Source organism: Scleropages formosus, chromosome 25, assembly GCF_900964775.1.
Source record: "Scleropages formosus chromosome 25, fSclFor1.1, whole genome shotgun sequence".
NCBI classification, from domain to species: domain Eukaryota; kingdom Metazoa; phylum Chordata; class Actinopteri; order Osteoglossiformes; family Osteoglossidae; genus Scleropages; species Scleropages formosus.
The window spans coordinates 4,009,282-4,020,668 of NC_041830.1; the positions used below are offsets into that span (position 1 = coordinate 4,009,282).

Consider the following 11,387-nt stretch of genomic DNA (forward strand, 5'->3'; position numbering starts at 1 on the left):
GGTAAGGTGCTTGGAAGGTGCCTTGAATAAAGGAGGTCTCCCCAGGTCTTCCAAAACAAGTCCCATTTTGTAGGATTTCTCCTGAATACAGGTTTGATTCATCTCCATACACAATACAAAAGCATCATATTGCAGAGACATCTAACATGTTACAAATCACCAGTGTGTGCCAAATGGTTGTAATTCACTCACACACATATATACCAATAACCTCACCCAGGATGTCACCACAATTTAGAATTACACTGGACTTATCGTCCTCCATGGTGCTTACAAAGGAATCCATCTGCTCATCAAAAGGATATTTTTTTGGACAGTACAATGCAAGAGTGTGTCTCTGTGAATGCCAATGACCAGCTAACATCTCAAACAAGAGACACATTTCTTTATTCTTTTTTGGCCATTAACAAGTTTGCCAGTGTACACCTGTATGTTCATAGCTGGAATAGCTGGTTCTGGCATTCCATGCTCCCTGGGTTTTTATGATATAGTTCTTGTTTAACTTTGCATATATTATTTTAGAGCATTGCAACCCTTGAAAGGGATCAGGTGCTCATCTATAGTAATTTCAGGACCTGGACTGTAAATGAGTGCCAGGCACTCAACTCACATGCTATTACCTAGACACATCTAACTGTAACAAGTTTGTGTCAACAATGGGCAGGTCACATATCTCGATTGTTAAGTGAGTGATTCTTGAGAGGAAATGAAAGGTCTGGAGTGACATATTCCAGAAAATTGCTTGACCAGACTTGACGTGCCATAAAATGGTGATGACTTCTTTCCTTGATCCATAGACACCAAATAACAGGGAACACCCTGTACAACCACACACACGCCGTCTGAACTGCTTGTCCCATACAGGGTCGTGGGGAACAGGAACCGAACCCGGCAACGCAGGAGGGGGGACGCACCCAAGACAGGACACCAGTCCGTCGCAAGGCACCCCAAGCGGGATTCGAACCCCAAGCCCACCGGAGAGCAGGACCCAGTCCAACCCACTGCGCCCCCCCCACCCTGCAGAACTGGGGAGAAAATAAAAACTACACACACATTGATCTCTGGATCTCTCGCACCACACAGGTGCTGTGAAACAGCAGCACTACCCACTGTGCCACCATGCCACTGTTATAACACTCAGATGGAAGAAACCATACTTATGACAGAAAAAGGTTGTAAATTGTCATATTTGACAGGAGGGTTAAACTGTGTATTTAAAGACACTTACCTTATGATTGAGAAACTGTAATGTAATGACACATATCCACCAGTAGGCGACAGAACAGCACAAGGAGGTTCAACAACATTTCCCCTTTCACCGTTATGACAGCCTTTATTTACCAAGTCCAGTCAAAACATGCATCTACACTAAAACACAAAACAAGGTAAAACTACATTATAAATCTGTTCAAAACTTGGGATACTGTAAAGTACCCAACACTGAGCAGGCTCTGGAAACACCACAGCTCCAGCTCGGATCGAGTTTATTATATAATGGAGAATTGTACGGTACTCCTCCTCATTTAAATCACAAGAAGTATAAAGCGACGCTTAACAGCCTCGCCCATTACATCACCGCCATAGAGTAATGAAAAGTCTCTGAAAACCTGGTACAGCCAAACAATTAGATGGTTCCTTTCTTTCATCCTGGATGCAAAAAAGAGGCCCAGCACTTTTGTATCCAGTGTCATCTCCGAATGCAACTTACGCAAAACATTATTTAATACTATTATTCTATTTAAGTAAAAAAAAAATCGGTATGAAAAGCACCCTGCGTGACCAGCACACACTACTAGCAATTTAGAATGACAAGTGAAGTTCACCTGAAATTTCTTCCCCCGGAAGCATAGAGATAACATGAAAACTGCCTACAGACTAAGTGGGGATTGAACCCACATGTCCAATCATGCAGACTAGGCATTGTGAGACACCATGTGAGTTTGTTCATCCATCCATCCATCCAGTTCCAAAAACCACATCTCTTGAACACAGATTCAGAGCCTATCCTGGAAGCATTGGGTGCAAGGTTGCGGGGGGAACACCATGGACAGGATGCCAGTCCACCTCAGGGTACGTACACAGAAACAGAATCAGTCACCCATTTATACAAGGCAAGTTAAAGCCAACAATCCACTTGAAGTGTATGTCATTGGACTGTGGGAAACCACCACAGGGGCAGCTGAAAGCATAATAGTTAGCACTACTGCCTTTGGACCTTGAGGTTGCAGGTTCAAATCCCCCCCTCCACTAGTAGCATAACTAAGTGAGTTTATTACTCTAATAAAAGTTACCAAGCTGTCTAAATAGCTAAAGTTGTAAGTTGCTTTGGAGAAAAGTATCAGCTGGAGTTCAGTAGGCACTAATTTATCTGCAATATATTGATTCATTTTGTCCGTACTATTGGTTTGTTTTTGCATCACATGCTAAATTTTAGCATAAATAGTGTCACTTTTTGGGGCTCGGGAATGAATAAAAAATTACCATTAAAACTTACAGTAATTATGATACGAAAGAGTGCATTAAGCTGTTTTCCTGGAACGCGCTACCTTCGTAATGGGGGAATACAATGTACAGTACGGTATTTGTATAAGCGGTGTCACGGGTGCTGACGTCAGTATGCAGCAGATGTTGGAACACCAGGGCGCGCTCGCGCTAACACGAGCCGTTTGAATTCACGAGCCTTTTGCTCTGCTGTAACCGCAGTAATTTAAATTACTAAAGAATGCTTATTTATTCTGTTTTGTATTTATTGTTGCTAATTTTTCTCCTATTGAAAGTCACTCAATACTCATTAAAATAACCCATAACACACACACACACACACACACACACACTGTGTCCGAACCCGCTTGTCCCACATCTTTCGCAAAATGATTAATCCTAACTGTAATAAAAAATATATACAAAACTATTGGTTAATTTGTAACATTATTGAGCAATTCATGCTAGAAGTCATATAACTGATTTACACGAAAGGAAACGTTTAACACAACCAGTCTTTACGGGAGCCGGTACTTCTTTTTTATAGATTTATTATTTTGCATTAGTGGGGAAAATATTGAGCATGTGTGTTTTCAAATGCATGAGAAACGTGTGTACCTTATAAACTTATAAATAAATATCTCGTAACATTTAAAGATGTTTGTTCGCAAACTGTCCGCCAGGCTCCCTGTGGGTGTCAGCCCCTCCGTGTGCCCTGCCCTGGTAGCTTCTTTTTACACTGTACACCTCTGGCTCTGAACACTCTGTATTATAAATAATCACAATGAAAACTGTGTTTGAACAATAAAAATAAAAACAATACAATAAAAAGATAACGTGGGCTTTATTAAATGTGTTAAACATTTAAGCAGAAGAAAATGGAATTTGCTTCCCAAGTGCAGAACCGAGAAACTAAGTCACGAAATTCGCCATTTCGAGTCCTTCTGGAAGCTGCAGAATTTCTGACCCGAAATCAACGCAGAGCCAAAATGGCGCAATTTCCAAACGGGATACGCAGTACGGGCCGGTGCAGAGTGACAACCACCAGAACCAATGAGGCTTCACTTACACGTTTTTTTCGCCAGTAATAAGCGGAGGGCGGGCTTATAGATGTAGCTTTTCAAAATGGCGAATACGATTGTTTTGGGGAAGTAACGGTTAAGTTCATTTGGTTCTTTTATTTAAGAAGTGAGTGTATAGGTATAAACAGTCATCCGCTTCGTATTTGGCTTTTTACAAATTTTCGGTCTGTAACAGCGTGTCGAGAAGGACTTGTGAAAAGATGAAAGGCAAGGAACGGTCGCCGGTGAAAAAGCGCTCGCGGGCCTTGGATGACATCCGAGACAGGGGAGGAAGCCACCCTACAAGTAAGAAAATGGGCACGATTTCTGTTTCTGGTGGCAGCAACAACGGCAACAGTTCGGCTAAGAGCGAGGGCAGTTCCGCCAGGCGAAGTTTGCTCGGCGAAAAGCGGGAGAGTCGCGATTTCGACGGACACGTCTCGAGCCGCGCCGGCAGCAACCACAGCTACAACAGCCCCGCGGCGAGCTCGAGCAGCAAGAATCACGCCGCGAGCCTGGCGCTCGAGGCCGCCGCGGCCGCACGCACCGCCTCGCGGGCCGACCAGCGTCCTCCACTGAGCGCCGCCGCCGAGAGCGAGTATAAAACGCTGAAGATCAGCGAGCTCGGCTCGCAGCTCAGCGACGAGGAGATCGAGGACGGCCTCTTCCACGAGTTCAAGAAGTTCGGCGACGTGAGTGTAAAGATCAGCAGGGTAAACGAGGAGCGTGTTGCGTTCGTGAACTTCCGGCGGCCGGAGGACGCCAGGGCAGCGAAGCACGCGCGTGGCCGCCTCGTGCTCTACGACCGGCCGCTTAAGATCGAGGCCGTGTACATGAACAGGCGGAGGAGCCGCTCGCCCATCGACAAGGACCCATACGTGGCGGTGGCGGGACACCGTCACCTGCACACACAGAGGCCCCTGTCACCCACGGGTCTTGGTTACAGGGACTATCGGCTGCAGCAGCTCGCTCTGGGCCGCCTGCCACCACCGCCACCCCCTCCGCTGCCCAGGGACCTGGAGAGAGAGCGCGAGTATGCGTTCTATGAAGCCCGGACACGGCCAGCCTACTTGGCAGAGCGCGCAGCCTTTCGCGAGGAGGAGTTCATCTCTCCGGAGGATGACCAGAGAGCCAACAGAACGCTGTTCCTGGGAAACCTGGACATCACGGTCACAGAGAGCGACTTGAGGCGAGCCTTTGACCGCTTTGGTGTGATCACGGAAGTGGACATCAAGCGGCCGAGCCGCGGACAGAGCAGTACTTACGGCTTCCTCAAGTTCGAAAACCTGGACATGGCGCACCGTGCCAAGATCAGCATGTCGGGCAAAGTTGTGGGCCGCAACCCCATAAAGATTGGCTACGGCAAGGCTACGCCAACCACGCGCTTGTGGGTTGGTGGTTTGGGACCATGGGTTCCACTCGCTGCGTTGGCCAGAGAGTTTGATCGTTTTGGCACCATTAGGACTATTGACTACAGGAAGGGGGACACGTGGGCTTACATTCAGTATGAGAGCCTGGATGCCGCTCAGGCTGCCTGCACCCACATGCGGGGCTTTCCTCTCGGAGGGCCTGAGCGGCGCCTCCGGGTGGACTTTGCAGACACAGAACACCGCTACCAGCAACAGTTTTTGCAGCCACTGCCCCTGCCACACTACGACATCGAATCATTTGTCCACCGTGCTGCTCCAGATGCTCTGAGGGTTAGGGAGAGGACTCCTCCGCCTTTACACTTCCGAGAAAGGGAGCTCTATCCTGGGGTGGAGTGGGCTGCGGCACCAGTCCGCGAGCGTGTTCGAGCGGCAGCCTTTGAGCCGCTTGAGCACCTGGAGCGGAGGTCACGGGAAGCCTGGTCGCTGGAGCGGGACCTGCAGACCCGGGACCCTGCTCGTAAGCGCCGCTTGTTGGAGGACAACCGGCACCTGGAGCGCTCCCCGGACAGTAGCGAGCGGACGAGCCGCCGCCGCCACTGCCCCTCGCCCGAGCGCAGCCCAGGTGGCAGCAGCAGGGATGGGGGTCGCCTCAGTGACTCAGAGCGGCCCCTGCGTCTGGACAGGCCTTCTCCGGCGCGAGAGCGCCATGCCAGTCAGGACCGTGCACCTGGAGAAAAAAGACTGAAGACCCTCGGCCTGACCGAGGGGGCAAGCGGCTCTGGGACCGGGGGTGTACTGGGGACTGAGCGCAAACGGAAGGCCGGCGATGCCAGTAAGAGCGCAGCCAAGAAGGAGCGCCTCGATCCCTCAGGCTCCTCCAAAGGTGGCCAGGCAGCAAAACAGGACAGTAGCGAGCAAAAGCTGACGTTGGCTTGGCAAGGCATGCTACTGCTAAAGAATAGCAACTTTCCTTCTAACATGCACCTGCTAGAGGGGGACTTGGGTGTGGCTACAAACCTGCTTGTTGACAGTGCCACTGGTGGTCAGGTGGCCCAGCTGAAGATCACCCAGCGCCTGCGTCTGGACCAGCCTAAGCTGGATGAGGTGACTCGCCGCATCAAGGTGGCAGGCCCAGGGGGCTACGCCGTTCTTCTGGCTATCCCAGGAGGCTCGGAAGAGGGCTCATCGCTGGACCAGGCAGCATCCACCCAGCGACCGCTGCGCAATCTCGTCTCGTACCTCAAGCAGAAACAGGCAGCTGGAGTCATCAGCCTCCCTGTGGGCGGCAGCCGTGACAAGGACAACGCAGGAGTTCTCCACGCTTTCCCCCCTTGTGATTTCTCCCAGCAGTTCTTGGATTCCTCTGCTAAAGCGCTTGCTAAAACAGAAGAGGACTACTTGGTGATGATTATTGTGCGAGGGGCATCATAACACAAAGAAATTGTAAAAGTAGAAAAAATTGTCTCGTGTATCAGTAATGTTTGCATGCACTCTGTCCATTATGGGGATCCTTTAAAGGTTGGATTGGGGTTTTACACCATTTAAGTTGGAGAAAGCAACCACCTTTTTCAAAGTATAGTTGTCCTACGTACTTAATTTGCTTATGGTTTAAAAAAAAGAGGTTCAAGACAGCATTGTGATGAAAGATAACTTGTGTCCATTCATAAAATAGACATATCGGTACATTGTAGCTCATTTTAGATAGAAAAGTTGGAAAAATAGAGATCAGATTTAAACATTTAAAATTCAGAGTAAAGCAACACCTTCTGCTTCCTACAAAGAAAGTTTATCATCACAGGTTATTTGGTTTAAGTTCTCAAGCAAGGTATTTTTATTTAAATGTCCTTGATGCATGCCTTTGCCCAGTACTAGCTTATCTCAGCAGTTCAAGGTATTCTGTACTGTCAGAAACAATATCTTGTATGTTGAGAGAAGTTCAAGGAGCTTCCTGTAATTGTGTTCTCTCTTGTCTAAAGGCAGATAGGGCCTCTGATCCCCGTTATTTGCTCATGTTCAAATATAAAGCAGTTTGCATTGTGACAGCTCAAATGGTGGGCCTGTTTACTCTGGGTGAATACAGCTGGTATCTGCCTGTCAAACATTTAAGACTTTTCCTAGAAAATTTGTTGGTTGCACTGTAGAAAGAACTTCTGTTCTTCTGACACAGTGATTAAAACTTTGACATATTTGAATGTAGTTTTCACCCTTTGAGTAGAGAAAGGATATACAATTAAAATAAAAATGTGTAGTATTGGTCCATCACTGTTCTTTTTGTGGTGGGTCACTCATGGAACTGAAAAGTTTCTCATTTCTCACCCATGAGTGAACAGTGCTTTATTTAGTTGGCACAGAAATGCTTTTAGTTTAACTGAACCAGTCGCCAGGTAAAGAATGTTTCATTCAAGGTTAAAAGAACAGTTCCCTTCCATGCCAGAAAGTTAATACTGTAAAGTGTCAGATTAGTAGTCTCCTTAGAAAGCATCTCCCTCTGAGAGAATCTCAATTGTATTCCCATCTTGCAGTGATAATCAACTAGACATCTTGGAACCTGAACATGTTTGTGTTTCCCTCTTTTTTTGTCATTTATTTTGGGCTTGGCACCAGTAACATTTAAGCTATAATGGGAAAAATGTGACCTGTATGTTTTATCGAGTGAAACAATTTAAGATCTCTACTGAAGCAGTAATTTATTATAGCTTCTTTAGGGTTTTATGCATTCAAAGACAGTTAAAACTTCAGACATTTGTATTTACCAATCCTCTCAATGTTTCATGCCTAACTTAGTAATTCTGAGCAAAAGGGTTTCCAAGTTTTTGCTTGTAGACTGTGGAACTGACAGTTTGGGAAATTGTGAATGATGCAAAGCAGGAATATTTAAATAGTCTGTATGATGAAACTGAATGTCTCAGTTTAGAATCTGAAGCTGTCTTTAAAAGGTAGGAGGAAAGCATTTGTAGTTCATTTGACACAGGCTCCTAGGGTTATGGGGCTTGTTCATGATGGTGTGAACACAGATGAAGTCTAAATTCAGGACTTAAACAAAAAGCCCCACTAGAGGAAGGATACAATTTTGTTTACCAGTATGTTTTATTTTGGCTACCCTTTAAAATGAATTGTTGAGAATATTGTAATTTACCATTTTTCTATAACTTACCAATATTTACAGAGTATGTTGGGTAACTAAGTAACTGAACTTTCTCAGATAGACAAAAAGTGCATTTTCAGAGTTTGTGTTCACCATGGGTTTTACTTAACACAAAGATAAAATGAAACCCTTTCTGCTTGCCACAAAATTAACTTGATTTCAGTTGGGTGCCACTTATTGTAACTTTTAATTTGGTTTATCAAAATGTTATTTTGATTGCTTGGTTTTTAACTTTTTTTTTTTTATTTCAAAGGAAATAATCTGTTTATGTGCATTCACAGTGAGATTGATAATTCATTGTATCATAACTGAGTTTACAAATAGCAGTTGCAGGTTTTGCAGCTAGTTGTAAATTTTGGTGTTTTATATACCAGTTGTCACTAGTGAATGTCTGTAGAAGAAGTTGGAGAAGAGTTGAACCATTAATCGCAGTCAAGGGTCACAGGAGGGTCAAAGGTTGTCAAAGTGCTAATGGAAAAATCTTTTTTTTTTTTTCTTTTTTTTTTCTTTTCTCCCCAAAACCAGTAGTTTTTAATAAGGGGGCAGAAGATGTAATTTTGTGTTCAGAATTAACCCTAACTTCAGCAAGCTGTGACAGTTTTCTTCCTTTAACCCCACTGAAGTTTATGTGCTGATTAAATTATTTTTTCATTTAGGATCAGTTAGTTCATTTAATAATAGACATAGATTTGTATTTTACATAAGTACAAACGATTTACATTCCTCTGGTCTTGGTACACACTGAAAGTGGAATATTAAAATGTTGCATTGGTTTATGGATTAATTGCTCACAGGTGTGCATTTTCAAAAGAGACATCTGTGCGTTCATATTAATATTTGCAATTTAAAACAAGGTCAGAATCCCTTTGAACTCTTATTTCCCTATAATGGTTGACTTAGGTAAATACTGTGAGTTTGCATAAGTCAAATTGTCCTGGTCTAGAATTTACAACAAAGAAAAGTGAGAATTATGGAATGAAGTCATTATATTTGACATGTTTTCCCTTAAAACATGAATGTGTTCAGGACTGTTTAGCAGAACAGTGAGTCCGTTGGGAGTACAGTTAAAAGGTTCTTAGTGTCCTTAAGCATGTTTGTTTTAATTTCATTGTTTTGTTGGTGCCATTGCCCATAGTTTAACATTGTGTACAAACTAAGCATTATATGGATTTATATAAAAATAAGGATTAGTTTGGTTCATCTGTTGCAATGAAAATGTGGTGTAAGAAGTGTTCTGCTCTCCGTGGGACAGCTGGATGTTCACGTCGAGGCCAGCAGTGTCACGATGGACACAGGGTCGCCTCGCAAATGCACCTTCCAGACTGGAGACACGAGCACTGCTGCAGAGCCACAAGGAGCCTTTTGCGGACGGAGGGGCCAACAGCCTTCAATTAAGTTTGTGTCCATTTCAATCAGAGGGCAGCTTAAAAGTTGTGTAACTGCTTTTGTGATGCCAGTTCTCGTGTTTTAAGTGGAAACATGACCTACTTGCTTTGTGCTGTGTACACCTGATGTCTGGGGAGAAAGGAAGCCGCCTCTGCACATGCAGCTGAGAAGTAGCTGTTAACACACGCAGGAAGTGTGGTAGCACTTCCTTTTGTCTCAGTATCAATAAATTTTCTTTGAGGGAAAAATGTTTCTGCTTTGGAAGTGAGTTGAAGACAACTATTATGACCCTTTTTTTGTTGTGTTGCGAAGGAATCGTTTTCTGCAATGAAAGCGCTTGTGTGCGTTCAAGGAAAAATGAAACACGCTGGCAGCCAGCAAGACGAGAGAGGAGAGAAGGAAAGTGAGTGGAAGGGAAAGATCACCTTTATCTGTGCTCCTCATCCGTGTCTGCCCCCTTCCTCTTTTCCCTGAGGAGTTCCCGATTGGCTCACTGTAAATTGTGGCCCCGCCCACCTTTGCTCACTGACGTGCCTCTCCATGGAAGGGGCTGGGCTGGTGTACAGGTGTTTTGCCACTGTTGTGCAGGACATGTCCTGCAGGGCCATGTGAATGTGGCCACCTGCACCGGGAGGATGTTGGTGGAGAGCCCTCACTGTCACTGCTGCTCTGGTTGAGCTCTCCCAGGTGTGTCCCCTACAGTGGAACGCAGCCCTCAGCTTGCTGTGTCCATGCATTCCTCACGCAGGTGTTTGACAGGGAGCTGGCCCCTGCACCCTTGGTGTCTCCAGCAGACAACAGCGATGCGGATGTGAACACCTCGTTTCTGGTTCAGAGGAGCTGTTGATTATTTTCACCTTTCAGTTTGATTGCACCAGTTATGATTTGATTCCATTTTTTCCCCTGTTCTAAAGGAAGGAAGAGGATTTTCCGAGTTTCAGGGCTAGGAGTTTTGTTTACATCTTCCTCTGTTTTCCATTGTTTGATTACGAGAGACCTGGAGCGGCTTTTCAGTGGAGATTTGGGAAGTGCATGTGTTCCTACTGGTGCCGTTTCCATAGCAACTCAAGCACGTGGCGCTCTCATCGCTTGGCCACCGTTTACACAAGCGTATCTGGTGAAAAGAGGAAATTGAACAAAAACCTAAAAGGAGGAGTCTTGTTCCATAGTTTCTCTGATGTTCTGTACAGGGATGCATATTGATTGTTTGCAATTTTGCCATCATGCGACACTGTGATCCAACCCAGAAGATGAGTGAGTTTTCGCCACCAACATGCAAGGACACCTTTGTGAAGCGCTCCAGTCCAGCTTCCAGGTTAGCTAACAGGCCACCCTGAGCGCTGGTGTAAAGATCCTGCTCGAGATGCTCTGTTTCCTCCCACTGCTCTGCTTGTGCCCCAGTTGCACCCTTCCTACAAAGCCGGACGCCGGTAAGTTGTGTGTTCAGTTGCTGCAAGCCAGGGGTGTTTGTGGCAGGGTAAGTACTTTTAAATTGATTGTTGTCTGTTTCTGCTACTGCTGTGGGGGGTAGAAACAAAAACAAAGTGTTTATGATTAAGTTGTAGTACAACTGTTATGTTCTTTCAACATTTGAGCTTGGTGAAATATCTAGTTCTCAGTGGTATTGAACTCTCAAGATTCCATTTTCATTTTTTTTTTTTTCTTTTTGTTTTTCTTTTCTCCACCAAACTCCATAAGTGGAGTTTGTGGAAAGAAAAGGATATTTTCTGTTTGTTTTTAATTAGAAAAATTAAGTTGTTCAGTCTTGTATCATGTTGAATGTTCTGCTTTGACTTTATTTGAATGTTACATGTTTATGATCTTCAACATTTAGAATTGTAATGGTACTTTGGAGCAGACATGAATTCTGTCGTTGCAATTTATTGGGCATTTTAGTATAGGAAATGGAAAATTGAAACTTGTAGAGACTCAGGTTTACTACAG

The 11,387-nt window shown here is 45.0% G+C and overlaps 1 protein-coding gene across 1 annotated transcript; it reads left to right on the forward strand.

Annotated features, from left to right (window-relative positions):
* Positions 1 to 3,601: 3,601 nt before the first annotated feature.
* rbm15 (RNA binding motif protein 15) lies at positions 3,602 to 11,048 on the forward strand. Its single transcript, XM_029249388.1, has one exon. It carries the CDS (start codon positions 3,764 to 3,766, stop codon positions 6,341 to 6,343), a length of 2,580 nt encoding a protein of 859 aa, XP_029105221.1. The 5' UTR covers positions 3,602 to 3,763; the 3' UTR covers positions 6,344 to 11,048.
* Positions 11,049 to 11,387: the final 339 nt, after the last annotated feature.